Source organism: Vanellus vanellus (assembly GCF_965231255.1).
Source record: "Vanellus vanellus genome assembly, chromosome: 14".
Lineage (NCBI taxonomy): Eukaryota > Metazoa > Chordata > Aves > Charadriiformes > Charadriidae > Vanellus > Vanellus vanellus.
In genome coordinates, this window is record NC_138919.1 from 2,834,076 (window position 1) to 2,853,805 (window position 19,730).

Genomic DNA, 19,730 nt, shown 5'->3' on the forward strand with positions numbered 1-19,730 from the left:
GGGGCTTGCTTTGGTATGAAGCAGGCTGCCAGGTTTGGTCCAAATGCAGAGAATAATAATAGATGATCTATGGAATATTCAAACCTTGGAACAACAGAAATGCTGATTTTACCCATGTCTGGTTTATGTCACTTGAAAGACTTCTACTTGCTTGTCAGCCAGTGGTGTTAGTATCTCCTTCGGTCTTAAAACTAGGTTTGATACCAGCACTGGGCAAAGTCTTGTTGCTCTTAGTATGAGGATGAACTCATTTCAAACCCAGTAACAAGCCAAAGGAATATGTCAACAGGCTTGCATTTGGAGAGTGATTTAGCTGTGTGTTATTTAATGTCATCCACACTAGGTAAATTTAGTGACAAGATGTAATAATGATAAAGCAAATCCATTGAGTAACAAGTGACAAAGCTCAATATTCATTTCATCAGGCAGTTTAACATTTGGATACACGAAAGAGTTCATTGTGTATGTTCTATATTTCATGGGCATGTTTCATCTAAGTTCTGATTATCTATCATGTTAATCTATGCATGTGATAGAGCATTTGAAGTGGATGCATACGATGAGAGGTAGTACGGTTTAAGTCTTGGCATGAGGTACCTGTTTGCTCTAATGTCTCCTGACCCAGGCGTTTGGCTTCTGTTTGCTGGGAGCTTTGAGCGATGGGATGAAGACCCTCAACAACCACTCATGTGACAGAAGGTTTTTTCCATGTCCTTGTAGTTCAGAAGGGGTCATCACCCTTCTTGCCCTTCATGTCATCTTCTAGTAATAAGACATGCAGCGTACTCCATTGGACAGTGATATAATGGGAGAGGGCAGTTGAAGATGTCCTAGAAGATCCCTTGTTATGGTTGTTTTCAACCTGTTCTGGTTTGCAGACTCCTATGCATGTGGGTGCTTTGGCACACTTAGAGACTCAAAGCCAGCTCTCAGCAGGCTCGTTTTCCTTGGCTTTCATTCACAGCCCCCTAATAAGTACTTCATAAATTCGCATAGTCTAAGGATCACAGGCTGAAAACAACTGAAAGTGGAATCGGCTGTTGGATAAGACTCTTCCAGTGGAGAGAGTGGCCGTGTCTTTCTCACCAGCGTAACCAGCCAAGAGCAAGGCACCCTTCATGCAGGGTGGTGGGTGCTGTCTTGCAACCAGCCATTGCAGGAGCTGTCATGACCTTGAGGGTCTGCTCCATGTGTAGCAACACATGGTTGGTCTCCACAGTGGGTTTAGTGCTGTGTCCCGGGTAAAGGGGATCTGTGTTGGGGATCCGACTTGGAGTCTGAAGGCGCCACTGCCATGTGAAGAGGACGGGGATGGTTAATGTGTCGTGTCAGGACTGGAGGTTGTCTGTTACACAGGGAGGAAATGGAAGGAATTTCAGTAACGTTTTGACTGTGTGAATAAACACAGTTCTGGAAATAGTTCTTTTTTTAACGTTGTTTTGTGACTTTCAAATTCTTTTTATTTTGGGGAGGGATTGTTTGTTTATGTATTTTACTTAAGGAGGGGAAATAAACTGTCTGAAAAGATGCTCTCTGCTTGGGGGAGACGCAACACAGTAGCTGTTCTCAGCAGTGGCTCTCAAATTAATCTTTCTTTTGTGCTAGAAACACTGCAGATACTCTGTGGTTGAAGTTTGCCAATTAAATTAAAAATACAGCTGTATAGTAATGCTTGCTTACATGGTGGCTGCACTTAAGGGTTTCTTCTTCACCACCTTACCAGTGTTTATACTACTACTATATATTGTTATTCTGAAACACCTCCCACAGCAGTTTTATATGCATTAATTTTATTTTTCAGTACTGAATTAGTAACCATTTAAAGCTGTCAACCACATGTAAACAAGTGGCGTGTAAGTTATGAAAAACAACTTACCTTGAATTACAGCTGCCTGTTTGCATTGCGCGAGGTGCAGTGTTGGGGGAATTGTGAAATGGCCAAATTCAGTAGTGCAACATCATTTCTATTTATCTGGTTTCTTGTAGCCCATTTGAATAAATATCTTGCTGCTCACACGATTCCCACAGCCGGCCATCCTGGTAGTGGCATTGCTGAATTGCCACGTATGTTGAAACACGCCGGCGCCACTCCAGTCCGTCTCCCACGTGGTGAGCAGCGTTTTTGCAGGCTCTGTCGAAGCTGTGCTTGCTCACTGCGTAGCTCTGCAGTTCTGACTGAAGAGCAACAGAGATTGGATGGGGAAAGAAAAAAAAAAATCCTTATTAACTGATTTAACAATAATGAAATGTATTTAACAAATGTGATCTTCAAACTGTGCTGGTAGGCTCTGATGACAGGTGAAAAAATGATCTTTTTCTTTACTTTGAAAACTGATACAGAGGTATAATTTAAAAAAAAAATTATATCCTCTTATTTTTAATGCAGGAGTTATCTGTCATACACAAATTTATCTCTTTTGGCTTGATCCCTTAAGGACAAATCTTTTGGTTTTTTTAGAGTACGGCTTAGGCTAATCAATTCAATGAAGTGTGATTCAAGGTAACGTCAGTGAATGTACTTCGATCAAATTTCACAAAAAATTCTCATTGCCTGGAGAATATTTCTGGCTCAATTAAGTATGTAGGTTTATTTGTGGAACGCAGAGGTTGTCTTTCTAAAGATGCCTCCAGTGCAAATAGGCAGGCATGGAGAAAAGGTGGCCAATGTTTGTAGGGAAGTTGAATAGCAGCAGCAGTGGTGTACATTTCCTAAAGCCCTGCCATGCCTTCTCAAAGAATTGCTTTTATTTTGTTAACTGCTTTTTGTAATAGGAAGAGATGATAGGTTTCACATGTGGCTATGCAATACTGAGGAATGGTTAAATGAGGAGGGTCATTCTTACCAGTACGTGATGGATATTTGGAAGTGTATGAGTTAAAGAGTTTTCATACATAAGGTCATAAAGACACCTGAGATGATACACTTTCACCTTGACTTAAGTGATACTGTGGGTGCTTGCTGTGTGCTTTCAATATTATTTGATCAGTTGCTTGGAAAAAAAAACCTGCAGATGACAGCATGGTGTTGGGTTTTTACTTTACCTTTGAAGTGCCAGGCAGTGAATTTTTAACAATGACCAACCAAAAAAAGCTCCACATGCAGAGCCCACCAGCTTGTAGTAGGTTTGTACGCCCTGCTTAATTGATTTAGGTTTACTTGCATTTGCATGGCTCTGCACAAGGCCATAATTAGCCTGTAGGATTGCCCTGGCTTAAATAAAATACTGATTTAGCATGTCAAATCCAGACTACCTGCATTATGCAAGAAGGAAAGAATTTGCCTGGTTGTAGTCCTGTCAACACAAAGGGATTGCACCAGTATAACAAAATAGACTTCTAAAGTCTTGTTTAAATTGGTGTGTTCTCTTGTCTGGATTCTATTAAAAAAAATGTTAGTACTGAGAGCCACAATAGCTGACTGTGTTACCAAGGGCCAGAGCCGGCTCCAGTTGCATCAGACTATTGTTTTTTTTTTTTAATTGGAACACTTTTGTGCATCCTGCATGCTTGCTATTCATAATTTCTAAAATATCAATCAAAAAGATAGGTGGCATCTTCCAGTCCCGAGTGAAATTTTCCTGTGTGGGTTTTCTAATAAGCCTCTAACTGCTTTCAATGTGGCCATGCTTTTTTAGTTTAAAACAAATACATTCCCATTCCTGGGAGCCTAGAGCTGACAAAACTTTCACTTGGAGCCTCTCTCTTTCTTGCACTGAACTAAATTCCGCCTGTGTTTTGCAGAGGCTGGTACGGCCCTCCGTAGTTCCTGAGGTATGCCAGCCAGTAGGTGGGCAGAAGAAAATTTAATACCTAAGATGTATTTCAGGGATGCTTGTGGCTTTGTATAATTGTCCTGTCTAGAGGAGTGGAATTTTTCTTGGAAAATCCTCATCTTTCCCTAGATTGCTGTTTTATAATGCTGCTGGTTGAATAGATCGTTCGAAGTCCTCGCCTTGAAGAGAGCCCCTGTCCAGTTTTCTGCTTGCTTGTTTCCCTCCCACAGTAAAACGTCACTTTAAGTTGGAAACAGTTTTTTGTTTATTCGATAATAAAATAAGAGGAAGTTTTGGATGTATATATTGCATGTCCCCAAAGGATCATTGCGCTCTTTGAATGATCTGGAATGCCAGAACTTCCCACGTGTGCAAATTCACCAGGGAAACGCTGACAGATGCGTGACAGAAAGCTTGGATTGAAGAGACTATTTGGGAAGCTTCTCCCAATGGCTTCCTCCATCATCTTGCTGATTTCCATGCTGTTCTCATGGCCTGGCCACCAGCAGTAATTTAATGGAAGTACAGGGATGCACGGAATGCAAGTGCATTAGGGAGGAACTCCTGGGTCTTGATGTGTGGTCCTGCATTTGTTGAAGTGGAAAGCTAGGCAGAAGTTAAGGTTGGTTATTGCCGTGGCCATCTGGTTTTGAACTTTGAGGTATGTTCTTATCAATGGCGAATGGGGTGGGGACCAAACACCCCCAAACCCACGTTTGCACCCAAAACAAGAAACTGCAAGAAAACATCTATCTTTAATGTCTTCAAAAGACTTTATGGTGTTGTGACCTTATAATTTTTCTTAAAGAACGCAGTCCCTGGCATGCCAGAACAGGCATGTTGTGTATCTAAAATGTATTTACATCTGCTTTACATCACGGCAGCCATGCAGAGCGGGCTGTGTGTCTCTACCGCAGCTCGCAACGTACAGTGACTGTAGCAGTGAGCAGGGCAGTGCTGGAGAGTGGCTTTACCGGGGCTGAGGTTGCTCACTGCTCATCCCTGCTGCAAAGCATCCCTTCTGTGCTCCTCTGCCTCCGCGGTTCCTTCACCACTGGCACCTCATTTGCAATCCAGCCAGTGAAACAAATGTTGAGTTTCTAAATGGACTGTATTTGTAGTTAGATTCAATTTCTAATTCATTATTCTTTAGGTTTATTTTCAGAAAAGGCATTCTGTGGTAGAAATGTTACAATTTTTGGAGAAGTTCAAACTGCCTAAAAATGCCATGCCACTGTGTGTTTGGTTGGCTCGTGTTTTGGCAGCTGTATTGTTCAAAAATCTCGTTTTCTCTCATCATGCTTATTCCTTCCCAGCTGTTAAAATTAACACAGAGGGCAAAAGGATAGTCAATGAATGTGAAAAAATAATGCCAATAAGATAATAGCAGATGCTTTTTTCAAACATGTCATTACATCATGGCATTTGTTTTCACAGAGGTATCACTGAGACCAAGACTGCAGGAGAGTTTACAGAATGGTTGAGCAGTGCAAGTGGAAGTCAGACAGTATCTTTACCAGTTAATCCCAAATATCCTAGAGCTAGAATTAGGTCCTCTTTGGTTTAAATGTAGAAACATCATATATCTTAGGTTTGATGAGGAACCCTTAGGATAGAGATGATTGTTTCTCTGCAGGACGTTACTAAATTTGCTGGACTTCAAGCTTCCCTAGTGGAGCACGCGATTTCCCCCGGCAAGACTGAAAAATCCCAGGCTTACCTTTTGACTCAAACCTGTCCTGAGTAAAAAAAAAATGAGTTCAAAATCAAGAGTCTCTCCAGGGAATGGGCTCGTCTGCTGTTCACTTTCAGGCCGCGGTCGATGGCACACGGGCACCGGCAAAGCTGGTGGAGCAGAAAATAAATCAGGGCAGTTGTAAACCCCATCGTGGGGATCAGTCTCGCTTGTCAGCCCATCTTTCATTTTGCCAGTAGAGTTTAAAAATACATATGTAAATATATTCCTGAGCCAACAGTGGTAGCTAGACCTTTGTGTTTGAGCTACATGTCCATGCTAGATTTGCAGAGGCCTTTTTCTGCCCCATGTTTTTTGGTTTTGTTTTGTTTTGGTTTTGTTGTTTTGTTTTTTTTTTTTTATCTCACTCAGGTGAGAAGAAGATAAAAGAGGCTGAAGGAGGATAGACCAGCAGTCTGCGACTTTATTGCTGCAGTTTAGCTATAAATTTAGATTGTGGGTTTGGGTATAGGGTTCCCCACTTAAAACTAGCAGATGTTGAATACCAAAATTACACATATGTTGTTGATCAGCGTTTTCCAAGCCCACTGTTGTCTGTTAGCTGATCAAAAGTAAGCATTTTGCTAAACAAAAGAGGCATAAGAAAAACAATGGTTTTCCATAATACAGAAGATGCCTCTGGTTTCTCTGACTTTTTGCAATTCTTTTTTGGAGATTATGAAGATAGGTCTGGGGTTTTGGTTTTTTTTGAGTTTCTTTTGTGTTTTCAGTCTATAAAGTTCTGTTTCTTATTATTGTTGTTTCTCCTTTCCAGAGACCTAAGATAACAAGTTGGCTCATAAATTCCCTTTCTAATTTTAGTCACAGGAAATGTTGGTCCATACGTTGAAAGTGCTTTTTCAGGTAGGCTGGTTTGTTAGAATCCAGACGTTTGGGGTTACGTGCTTTTGTTTGCGCTGAGCTGGAAGTGGTTTTTATGGCTTAGAGGGTGAGACTTGCTTCATCGGAAATGCAGCTTTGCAGGTTGGAGAAAATGACTTTTATTTTTTGTAAAGTCATCCAATGTCGCCTTGCGCGGACCTGCAGTGTGAGTGACAGAAAGTATCTATTGATTTAAAAGATGGTGATGTGCTCTTGGTTTCCAGCTATTTCACTGAAATATCTGGAGATAAAAAGCTGAAATTCAGAATTAGAGCGGGACAATTCTTAAGAGTATTTTAGGGCTTTAAGAAAAAAAAAAAACCTCATGAAATTTTTTTTAATGTCATTTTGCATAGCCATTTACCAGACCGGTAGGATGTGTTGTGTCTGACTTCCCGGGCACTTCCACCACTATTTTCCAAGAAGTCCGGATATCATAATGTGGGGGTTTTTAGATTGTATTTAATAATATTGAAGTGTTCAGTAAACCACTGCAGTGTGTAATGTTGCACACAAACCATGTCACACAGAAGTGGGGGAAATTTGTATATGTTTTATATAGGGGTTATAAGAATTAACATAAAAGTCTTCCTTAATTGTGTGTGAAGAAGTCTGCGGGCTTTGGCTCTGCGGGGACCAGATTGCTTTCAGGCATGAAGACAGCAAGAGGAAGGGATGGTGCCATGCAGGACACCTCTGCCAGGGGCTTTCTGCAAGGAGCAAGCTGCTCCTGTCGGATCTCGCAGCACAAACCGCTCCTGCTAGGTTTGAGAGATCAGGTCCGTGTGCTGAGGGAGACGTCCAGGTTTTTGGAGACTGCCCCCAGTACCTGGGGGAAGGACGGCAAGAGGGAGGCGATTCTGCCCCTCTGCTGCGCTCTGGGGAGACGCCCCTGCAGTGCTGCCTCCGGATCGGGGGGTCCCAACAGCAGAAGGACACAGAGCTGTTGGAGCGGAGCCAGAGGAAGCCCCGGAGATGCTGCGAGGGCTGGAGCCCCTCTGCTGGGAGGACAGGCTGGGAGAGTTGGGGGCGTTCAGCCTGGAGAAGAGAAGGCTCCAGGGAGCCCTTAGAGCCCTTTCCAGAGCCTAAAGGGGCTCCAGGAGAGCTGGGGAGGGACTTTTTACAAGGGCATGTAGTGGTAAGATGAGGGGGAATGGCTTCAAACTGGAAGAGGGGAGATTTAGATGAGATATGAGGAAGAAATTCTTTCCTGTGAGGGCGGTGAGCCCCTGGTGCAGGTTGCCCAGAGAAGCTGCGGCTGCCCCATCCCTGGAGGTGTTCAAGGCCAGGTTGGACGGGGCTTGGAGCAACCTGGGCTGGTGGGAGGTGTCCCTGCCCAGGGCAGGGGGGTGGGAACTGGATGATCTTCAAGGTCTCTTCCAACCCAAACCATTCTATGATTCTAGAGAGATGCTGCCCCTGAAAGAGAAGTAATTCTCAGTGATGCTGGGGCAGTTGTCTGACAGAACAAAGTAAATGTTCATTTGCTGTATGGTCATGGAAACACATTCTGCTCCTCTTCGAAAATCCTCTTTAGTTTATCTGGGAAGGTGGTGAAAAAGGTGAAGGTCTAGAAAAAATAAAAATAAGGGAACTGGGAGTTTGTAGTCAGAAGCAAGCAAAAGCAGGGGTATGTGTGGGGTATGTGTGGGGTGGGAGCTGTTACAGCCTTGCAGCTGGTGTAAAGATTAAAGTAAAGACAAAATACCGAGTTAAGTACTCCTGCCTTTCTCTCTGATCTTTCCTAAGGGGTGAGGGAGAGCAGCATTTTTTTTAGATACCGTGTCTAGTGTTATTTAAACACAACTGCTGGTAGTTCCTTCAGGAAGTGGGATGAGCTGTTTGGCGCAGCCCGTCGGGCGCAGCTGGCCGGCTGGGTTAGGCAAGTGCTTCCCCTCTTGGAGCATCTTGTGAACTTGCTGGAAAAGCCGCTCGTCTTGCGGTTAAAGATCAGGCTAAGAACTCCGCATCCCGGGCTTGACGCCTTGGAGGGAACCTGTAAGGTTGTGCCAGGGAAGCTCTGCGGCCTCCTCTGTTCAACGTGGGCAAGCAGATGTTTGAGCGTCTGGCTGTGCCTCTTTGGGGGGAAGGTGCTGTGAGCCCGTGGCCTCTTTGCGCAGCCTTCAGCACTGTGCAGTCCCATGAGTTCTGGGCTGCTTCAGAGGTTCAAGCAGAAATGGATTAATTTTTTTTAAAAATTATTAATTTTTTTTCCCCCCAATTGCTGAAATGCTCAATTGCGTTTTTCTCTCTAGGTGATCTAATTACAATGCAGCAGCTTGCTTGCAATTAAAAACGTACCTATAGGCCTTTACATGCCTAAATTTGAGAAAGCCAAAAACCTAAAGTTGAGCTTCAAAGTCAGAGCGACTTCATCGAGTCGTGATGTAGAATAACTACTAGAGCATGGCATTTCTGTTCTCACCACTGTGACAGTTCAATTGACCGAAAGATGTTTTATGGGTATATCGCGGCCTCTTCGATTATCCAGGTTGTATTTTCCAGATGCTGTTGTCAGGGAAGGACGTTCCGCTGAGCTTTTGCTTCTCTCTTCATTTCAACATGCACAAGTATTTTAATCGTTAAAGTATTAGATGCTTCAAGAAGAAAAACGTGCTGAAGTTATTTCTTAAGTGTAACAATCTTTGGCCAAATTAAGATTGCAAAATAGAAGAAAGAAATTTAAGTAATGACCCTTATTTACATTTAAAGTTACACGCTCCTTGGCACTGCATTCAGCTTGGCTACTGGGTACCTCTTTGAAGGTGCCTCAGCTCATCTGTGTTATGTTAGCTACCGAGTCTGGCTAGGAGGAGAAGGATTTTAAATTTCCTATCCATCCAGGTTCAGGTTTGCTCTCTAGTGAAATACAAAGTGAAAGTCTCTGTCCTTCAGTTTCTAATGTTTCTGTGTTTTGGGCAGTGTTTTATGTTCTCGCTGTATATTGTGGGCAGCTGATCCTTTTGGTTTAGTATTGCCATGCGGTGCCACCAGGCTCTGGGGGGTCAGGGGCCTGGCTCAGCTTTTGCCGGTTCTGAGGGGTTTTTTATGGTGGTGTAAAGTACCGGTTCCCGGCTCAATAGATGAGAGCATTGTGCTGGGGGGGAGGAAGGGGTTTGCCTGACCGCTCTGTGCAAGTGTGGGTCTAATAAAGTGAGAAAACAGTCCCTGCAAATACCGATTTGGCAACTGTTGAATTTTAAGAATGAGGGATAGTATTTGCTATTGAAAATCACCTTTAGATTCAGCAACAACTTGGACCCAAAGGATGCTAAAGCTTCTAGAATGATGGTATACTCTGTATTATTGCTTGCGTAAACATTAGACTGGGTTAGTACCTGAAAAATTATTTTAGCTTTGACAAGGGAAAAAATACGAGATGGAAAAGTTAGGAGAGAGGTGCCAGAAAGAAACTGCAAGTAGAACTACATTTCTGGTCACTTCTTTTTACTTTTATTTGCTTGTCACATTACATTCCAGAAATTGCAGTTAATTATTTTACAGAGCAAGTCAGAGTCTAATGAAATTGTACGGCAGTGTATTTTATTGTATGAGGAAACCTAAATGTAGGTCTCTGTTTCCTCTCCCTGGAGCGGCACTGCCTGAATACCAGCATTCTCACTCCCAGGTTTTTGGCAAAATGCAAAGATGATGTCTTTAAAAGGCATGGAGAAAACTTTGTATTGTATTTCTAAAAAGAGAAAGCATGAGCTAATGGACTGCAGAGAAGCATAACCCAAAAGTGAGTTATCACCCATCAGTTCAGAAAGAAAGGGGCTAAAGCCAATCCTGAACTGCAAAGCTTTTTTTTTTTTTTCTTTTGAGCTTGCTATACTGCTGCTACTTACTTGTATCAGAGTTATAAAAATGAGATATTAAATTATTGAAAGATAATAGCTAAGACTCTTCATCACGGCAGACTGCAGCAGGTGGTTAAAATGACTTCCTAGCTGGAAAGTAATTCTACTCTCACGTGGGAGTGACAGACGCTGGTTTTTACAGGATGAAGCAGTTTTCATGCAAATTCTAATTTTGTGAGGTAAGAGACTGCAAAAGTGGAGGGTTGCAAAATTAAAGCTCAATTAGTTTTGTAAATTTATACTTAATTATTTGGAAAGAAATATGATTAAACAATTTAAACAATTAAATTGTGTAGACGCTAAGGGAAATGATGGCAAGATAAATGATGAAGGAGAACTGTTAATATAAAGCTGTTTGGTAAAAGGGGCATAATTAATATAATTTGGATTTTCTTACATCAATACGAGGGATGTTACTAGTCTTACAGAGCAGGGGGCTATATCCTGGGAAGCAGTTATTCGGAAAAGGGAGGTCACCTGTTAGTGAAATGCTCTTTCCCCGTATCACAACTAAAAAGGTGAAGTGATTCATGGAGAGAGGAACAGGAATAGATAATAAGAGTTGGGATTCTATTTTTATTAAATGAATCAGTAAGACAATGACTGAAATATTGCCATCATTTTTTGGTGTCTCTTAGTGCTGAAAAGGGTTTCAAAAGCACTTGAAGTTCATTAGATAGAGACGTGAGAAGTATGACACGTTCAGTTTGCCAGAGGGAAAGTAATTTTCCTGTCTGCTATCAATAGAGGGCTAAAAAGTTTTAATTCCATTAGATGAAGCATCAAAAATTGAAACTTGGATCTTATTTTGCCAAGGAATTGCATAACAACTTTTGTATTCATCTCCCATCTTTTGAGGTCTCCTGCAGGAGAATACATCCCGTCTGTAAAAGGTGCATGGAGGGATGCCCTCTGCTTATGTAAAAATCGGATTAGACTGGCATAACAGCAACTTCTGTCCTGAAGTCATATGGAGAAATGAACTGAAAGAAAGGAAATTAATGATGTAATTAAGGACTTGAAGGACTAGAACATCTTTTCTCCCCCTGGAGGGCTGGAGCACCTCTCCTACGAGGACAAGCTGAGAGAGTTGGAGGTGTTCAGCCTGGAAAAGAGAAGGCTCTGGGGAAACCTGAGGAGCCCCTTCCAGTCCCTAAAGGGACTCCAGGAGAGCTGGGGAGGGACTCTTGATCAGGGAGGGGAGCCATGGGACGAGGGGGAATGGTTTTAAACTGAAAAAGGGGAGATTTAGATGAGAGATGAGGAAGAAATTCTTTCCTGTGAGGGTGGTGAGCCCCTGGCGCAGGTTGCCCCAAGAAGCTGTGTCTGCCCCATCCCTGGAGGTGTTCAAGGCCAGGTTGGAGGGGCTTGGAACAACCTGGGCTGGTGGGAGGTGTCCCTGCCCAGGGCAGGGGGGGTGGGAACTGTGTCATCTTCAAGGTCCCTTCCAACCTAAACCATTCTATGATTCCCTGTTCCTTCCCAGCAAGTGACTTCCCACCATGACCTTAGCCGTTTTTTTTCTCTGAATGCGGCTGCAGTTGAGGATGGCAGCATGGCCCCAGCCTGCCCCGTCCTGCTGGAACCCTGGGGCTGGCAGGGGACTGGTGGTGACACAGCCCCGGGGCAGGGAGCCCCACTCTCTGCCTGCCCCTGCCCCTGCCCACCTTACTGAACCTCCTACCTGCTCTGCAGCCACCGGGGTTTCTTGCACTACCAAAGCCAGGTTTAAGACTGGGATGTTTATACACACCCTTATTCATACTTTGGTTTATTTTTATGCATCCAGAAAATAATTTGTGGGTGAGTGCATGCATATGATTTTTTTTTTTTTTTTTATTGTTAATAGTATCATTTAGTGTTTGGGATGGTTTTCTGTTTTTATATGTTCAGGGAAGTACCGCTGATTAAAAAAAATAAAAAGGCTAACTGAAGAAAGGAGCCAAGTACAGAAATTTCCTAACACTTCTGAAATTCAACAGTAGTAGGACTAATAAACCCACACTCGTTCTATGGAGATCTTACCTGTTAACTATTTTGTCAAAAATGCACTTTACAAATGCTGCCTTGTCAATATTTAAAATGGTTGAATTCAAGAAATGAGTGTTTTGGCTCAGCATGCAGGAGCCACAACTCTCTTTATAAGAGAGTTGGCTTTATAAGCCAATCTCTTTATAACACAGATTTTCAGAACTTGAAGACAAGTGAAGGAAATGGCTTGTGTTTCTCAAAGTAAACGATGTCACTCTTTTTTTTTTTTTTTTTTTTTTCTTTCCCCCCCCCAGGGCAGAAAATGCTATATAAGTTAAATTGGTATGTTGGGTGGGTGGTTGCAGCCAGTTCCCCGTCTTTGCTTCCAAGAGCCGTCTCTGGGAAAAAGCAGAAATGCGCTGTAGGATAAAGCCTGACAGAGTACAGATTTGCACTTGGGCAGTCTGAGGTGGTCTTATTTTTCAGCATTTATTTTGAATAAATTCGGAGGGAGGGAGTGAGCCTAAGATTGAGAATGGCAGGAGAGGAAGAAAGGGTGAGCGTTGCCGTGATAAATGACAGTATGAGCATCTCATAGCGCTTTCTTCACTGCCATGTCTTGAGTTATGTCGTTGCGCAGCAACAGACACCAAAAATTGCACCGTGTTTGCTGGTTTTCACATAAAATAGCAGCTCCTCTGTTGTTGGCTTATTCATTTAATATTGTTGTGTTGCCAAATTGATATCAACATGCTGCGTGGTGGGGTGAAGGTTTGTTCACTCCATACACTGTTCGTATGGAAAGTGATGGTGTTGATTGTACTAATTCACTGTAGATGTAGCAGGAGGAGGAATACTGTTATCCTGTTAATACATTTTAGTTACATTGATACAGTTCTACTGAATTAGTGACCCCTTTTTGTATACGGAAATATTTCAGACTGAACGTAGGACTTGCAAGAATACTAAAGCAAATTGAATTTTCCTATCATAAGAAGGATTTAATAACAAAATATTAGGTAGGCAATTTTAGTAAAGTTCTTTAGTAAAGATGAAATATTTTTACACCTCCTCATTTTCCAAAACTTTCCCAGAATAATTTTTTTTTTTCCTTATTTGCTCTCCTGAGACCCCGACCTTGCTTTCGGCGCTAGGAGCAGCCCCGCTGACTTCTTACTAAAGGTCTGTTGCCATCGGGCAGGATATTGGCTTTTCTTTGTCCTATTTCAAATTACCCATCTTGAGTAACGCTCCTTGTTCAGGGACATGGTGGGGCTGGGGAGCGCGAGGAGGTAATAGAGTTTGATGGGGTTGGTTGGTTTTTTTTTATAGTTCTTGGCTGTTTTAGCCAACTTTAAACCCAGAGGCTGAAGCCTGTGGGACAAAGCGGGTGCGAGCAGCTGTGGGCTGGTGGCTTTGCCAGGGCTGGAAGGACGAGGGGTGGAGTGGGGCCGAGGAGCCGCAGCCCGCTGCCGTTTCAGGTTGGGGAGAGGGTGGATTCTGCTTTCCCGAACATGTTTTCAATTACTGGCGTACTGTCGCCTTTTCCCTTTTTCCTCGGTGTGGAGGGAGCTCAAACTGGAGATAATTTTACTGTATGCAACAGATTGACGAAATAATTATGCTGCGCAGCACAGTAAGACATAAAAAGTGCCTTTTCAAAAATACCAAAACCAAAATATATTAGTTTAGAAAGAAAAAACCCAGAGGAATAATAGTAGTGGTAAAATAATCCTGTTGCTTTAAGGTAGCTTTTAAAAATAGGAATAGTAAGCTTAATGCTGTAGCCTTTACCACAGTAAACATATAATTGTAAGCTGATTGTGGTGAATTCCTTAAATGACAGCCGCCATCAATATAAGTTTTAAAGAGGCAGCCCTACATCTGGAAGCCAGCAGCAGCTCAGGATTTTATTAAGCGGCGCAGCCAAATAAAATCCAAGCACTACTATAAGTGATATACAGTATAAATAGATGGGCTATAGCGTAACATCTCAAGTAGGCGAGTGAGTGCTCCGGAGCTTGGGGAGGCTGTGAGAACACTGGAGTTTTCCTGCAGCTTTTGAGCCCAAGGTTGAGACGGTGAATACAAGTTTCTGCGTTGGTTGTAGAAGTGTTGAGGAGCCTAACTTACTAGTGGAATAGACAGAGAAACTGCAGAATTGGTATTAGTATGGCTAACTTATTTTTGTTGGAAAGGTTATAGACAAAGTACTGTCTGTGTTACATATTACAGATGAGAAAAAGGTTTATAGAATATGATTTTCTGTCTGTAAAGAAGGTTATAAAGGAATGACCTTATCATAAGGAACAGAAGCCTGCCCTCTTCCAAGGGCTGCGACTTGACATTTATTTCCAGCTTTCATCCTGCGGACAGAGGCAATTGAGAGCAGTCGATGGCTGTGACAGTCATGTGTCTGGCTGCAACTAGGTGACAAGTATCAGAAAAAGGGAGGGGGGTGATGCGCAGCTGACCCAAATACAACCCAGTGGCCATCCCATGAGCGAGAGGTTGGCTGCAGAATCACACGGGACGTCAGGCTCCGGTACCACAAAACAACCAGCACTTTCCAGCTGGTGACCTGCACGCTTTTCAGAGCACGTCGGTGGCCTTCCTTGCTGCATGGGACATTTCCCATACAGTAGCAATAAAATTAACTCATTTGAATTCAGAAAGCAGTGTGATTAGTAGCTTCTTCTTAGTCTTTGTGCCTGGAAATAACCCAGAACACCATAACACAAAGTTTCAAAGAAGTAAAATAGGCAATGTTCTAAACAAAATTCAGATCTTTTATTTTTTGAACAGTTTTTTGATACAGCTCAGCTTGGTACAACATGGTATTTACCAGCCTGGCCTTTAATATCGGATCTGCTTTCCAATTATGCTTCAATTCATACAACAGTTGCAGAGAGCGTGTGTGGGCGTACGTGCGAGAGAGAGAGATTGATTTTGTTCTTTAAAAATGTGAAGTCTGCACTAACTATGAAAACCCATCAGGATTTCTAGCACTTAAACACCATTTCCTTTCTCAATGTGCTACCAGCATTAAGCAATCTTCACGACTTCTCAAAGGGAGAGTGCAAGTGGAGGAATACACGCTGATTTTTCAGAAGTAGAATATTAACACAGATCTCACTGGAAAACCAGGCTGCAGATCCTTTCCAGAAGTAAAGAGTTAATGTGAGAGCTCAAGTTACAACTTGGAAAGCGAATACATAAGGTCTTAGCTCTATTTTTCAAAAGTACATGAGTGAAAATGGAATAAAGAAAGGACATGTCAGTCCTGGCTGTTGCTGTGTGTTGGAGTAGTCTCTTGTGTCTGGGACAGCAGATGTGGGGCAATCCTAATTGCCACCACTTTACACAGAGCATCTGTATATTCCTGGTGGTCGTTCCCAGTCTTCTTTTGTGTGGTGTATTCCCGAGCCTTGATAACGCTTTGATAATTCCTGTATTTCATATCTGAGAAGTCCAAAGGAGTGTTAGTTTTGTCTTTCTGCAGTTCTGATTCTTAATTTCTTTTTTTTGTCGGTAGGTTTGAAGACCTATCTGATCTCTGGTCAGAAGTTGAAGGAGCCCCACTGCAGCTGTTCACAAGCGTTGCTTCCTGGCTTGGAGTCCGGAGAGGGCGCCAGGACACAGGGAGGAGCATCCTCAGCCGAGAACGCCGGGGACTCGACAAAGACTCTCAAACAAGCTGAAAAACCTAAGGTGAGTTCTCATTTCAAAGCCAAGCAGCGTAGATCTCAAACGGTGCAAACCAGGAGAGATGTGCAGATGGGGAAACCTTACATGTTTGCTTACGTATTGCTGTACATATTTATAGATGTATGGATGGATAGGTGTGTGTATAGACACCCAGTGACAAAATGAGGGAAGAAAGAAATTTACAAAGGAAAATGCCTTCCCAGTTGATGAGCAATGCCTAAACTTAGGTGAACGCTTTTTAAAGGTGGTTTGAAATAAAGAAGTCTCTTAATATTTGTATTTCAGGACTGAGAGGTCAATGCTGCTTTTTCAAGGGTCTTGATTTTATGGGGGAATAAAGAATATGCCTCATGCAGCTATAACTTCTATGATTTTCTGCTTTTGCTGCACCCTGCTTCTGCCTTTCCTCTGTCGTGCAGGTTGTGTACCTGTGAACCTTTTCATATGAGCATATAACAGACACCCCCATAAAAAGATAACAGGATTATTTGTGTGGTGGGAGAAAATGCTTCGGTAGGCTGTGAGATGGTGTTTTATCTGTTGGCTCTAAAAACCTCTATCTCGAACCAAGGGCAATGATTTATACAGATTCAGCTTTGAGAAATGATGACATTTTGTTATGTTCACACCTCTCACAAGATCTCTTGACAAGGAAATCTGTGAAACAATGTGTATTGCTTTGAAGCTTTGCTGTTACTCTCCATCTTCCAGCTCAGAACAGATTTCCCAAACAACAGATGTCTATTCTCTATTCTCGTTTGTGCTGAGTTCCTCGTCCTGGGTTGCCCGAGCTGGGCACGAATGTCAGAGACACAGGGGGTCACCTATCTGCAGGTCACTGTCCTTAGACTTCGGTGTGTTTTAGTCTTGAGAGGATCTCTTCAACACGGGTTTGAGATTGAGCCAACAGAATTGATGGGAGGGGGGAGTGACTTTCATGCTGCTCTGTTTTTGCTGCTTGTGTGTTTGTTGTCTGGACTAGGAGAGCATGAGCAGGGCACCTTTACCCTGCCTCTGTGCTTGGTTTTAAGTTTTGCAGTAAAAACACTGGATCACAAGTGAGATCAGCTGGAAGGCTGGCCCAAAGGTATGGTCCAAAGTGAAATGAGCTCCTCAGAGAGCAAGCCAGGACTGATTAACTCCAAAAGGTAGCTGTAGCCATCTTCATCCCTCCCAAAAATATGCACTGTGTGTGGTTTGACTGCGTCCAAGTTGCTGGTGATTCTTTTTTATTCCTTCTCCTGTGTAAGAAAAAATATATTTGCCATCCCTCAAGCACCAGCTTTCCAGCTCTCTCTTGTCTTTCATTGATGGTACTAGCAAATAAGGTAGGAAAATAAGTCTCAGAGCAGTCCGTGGGTGTCTGTACAAAAAAATCTGTCTGTGATGCCCCGTGCATGGCCATGCAGAGGTACAGATGTGTCAGTAAGGGGTAGAAACTCCTCTACTTAAAGTGGCAAAGGAAGAACAACATACCAAATGGAGCAGCATTGCTGAGCTGCCTGTCCGTGGAGCAGGAGGGAGAGCAGAGGGATTAAAGCAGTAAGACTAAGGGCGCTGTTCGGGGAGAAGGCGAGAGTGCTGCCTTAACGTCAGACAGCAAAGCAGGCTGTAACTAGAGGACCATGAAACTACAGCGAAGTACAGGACTGACCTGGCTGCAGCTAGGATTTGATAAAATTTGTTGTATTCATTTGTTAAAATGATCCAAGTCCCAAATGAAAGCTGTTGTTAAGGATCAGCTATGGAATGTCTTTCCTAAAACACAGGGTGACTTAGTGTGCAGAAGGGTAGGTACAGGCACGCCGCTATTCCTACACAGCCAGTGGGCCCTGTGGAGGCGTGCTGCTGGCCCCACGGTGTTTTGTTTTACTGCCCGGTCCCTGATTTTTCTGCTCTGAGACCATCTTGGCTGGCTGTTTAAACGCTGAATGCTGTTTAAATGGCCTGCCCAGTGCAAAAGTGCAAACATTGCTATCCGAATAAGTGAAGGAGAAGCTAAAAGAAGCTGCTTCAGAAGAGCATCTAGGATAAGCGCCAGCTCAGTTTCACCCTTCTTGGATACCCTGTCTCCCCTTGTGCTAAAGCTACTGCATTGAGTTTATGCCTACAGGTACCTGGTTTTATTCATCACCACGAGCACTGCAGGTCTGCCCAGTGATTTCCTAAGCAGCCTCACAACTCTTTAAAAATAGCGTGCCTGTCTTGCCCAAAATACACGGACGCTGGAGTGAATTTTGAATGACCCCAAACTCAGCTTTCCCTGCGGTCTGATAAGTATCCGTATGCTGCATGCCACAAACCGTGTCAGAATGCGTATAGCATAGTGATGAAGCAATCCTGTAAATGTTGAGCACTTGCTTAAAAACGTGTTCTGTGACTGTCATTGCAGCAGAGGAGTGCAAAGCATAGTTGCTTCTCGCCGCATGGCTAGGGACAGGTATTCCAGACCCCACAGCGCGCTTCCCAGTGAAGATGTGCACCAGCCTGCTCTCTGCTGGGTGATCTGATTGTGGACCGAGAAGGCTGGGTCAAGCTTTCAAGGAAAGTTTAATTTACCAGCCATGCCAGAGTAGGTCTTACAGTGTTAAAAAAAATAAAATAAATATATGTATATTAAAAAAAATCCTCACAAAGAACAACTGTGCAATTTAATCACAGATCATGCACAATTATTGAAAAGGAATGGGTTTCTTTTTACAGTTTTTTTTTTTTGTTGGTTTTATGCTCAGTTGGTTTTTTTTGATTGTTGTGTTTTTTGTGTTTTTTTTTGTTTGTTTTTTTTTTTTTAAAGCCTGCGGCTTGCTGGTAGGGTCTGGAGATAATAATTTGCAAAAGAATCATGACTTACATGCCAACTGTTTTAAATACAAAGCTGTAAACAGTGTCAGTGTAGGAGGAGATGACTCCAGCTCTGCAAAAGAGACTTAAGTAGGAGGGGCAAAATTACAGGCAAGTTGAAATATTTTAAAGGGAATAAGTGGCCATATTGGATGCAAAGGATGACTTTCACATTTTGGGCTTGAACGGGTGTTCTAGCGGACAAGATCTGTCAAGGAGTGTCAGGAAGGAGAATGCAACAGTAATCGATCCGTCAAAAGAATTGTATTTCCTCCTCTCCTCCAGTGTATCTGTAGTTCATTTAATTGCAAACCTTGTTGCAGTATGGATATCAAGAAAATGCATGTACATAGTTAAAATGGTGAAGATAGAGGCTAAAAACTATAAATCTATAATAGAAGCTGATTTTTTGAATGAAAACACTGTAACCCATGTAAGCGGTTTTGGTATCCATTTATTTTCCCTATTGTATTTTATAAAATCCATTACTTGACAGGGAATCATAAGCTGCTGTAAAAATGTTTTAATCATCTCTTGGTATGAAAACAGAGAGTACTTTTGCTTGTCTTAGTGTTTGCTGAAAGGGCATTAATGTATTATTCATCGTGATGAGGTCACATACGCACTGAGCCTGTGTGAATGTCTCTAATAGAGAGTGAAGTTAATGATGTTGACTTGAACACATGGGGTAAGTCAGATGGACTTCTGCCTCTTCTCAAAAGGTCGGGCTGCTTTTCTGAGATTGTTGTCTTCTGGTTTAACCCCAGGAGCGAAGCGTTTGAGGTGCTCTTGCTGATTCATTAACAAGATCAGAGAGTATTTTCTTTATTTTTTGGTAGAGGTATTTGTTTTTTATTACCATTAACTGACTTTTGCCATGGATAAATCTACTAACGCTCTAGGAGCATAGAAGTCTCGTTAGCCCATTGTCATATTTGTTTTTAAAGCCGTCTAATGTTG

At 42.7% G+C, this 19,730-nt stretch overlaps 1 protein-coding gene across 1 annotated transcript in view; it reads left to right on the top strand.

The window, feature by feature from the left end:
• The window catches only part of ADCY9 (adenylate cyclase 9), a 90,823-nt gene that overhangs the window by 33,675 nt on the left and 37,418 nt on the right, over positions 1 to 19,730 (top strand). The window contains exon 2 of the mRNA XM_082490864.1: positions 15,757 to 15,932. Coding sequence (XP_082346990.1) covers positions 15,757 to 15,932 — 176 coding nt within the window. The remainder of the gene's footprint in view (positions 1 to 15,756; positions 15,933 to 19,730) is intronic.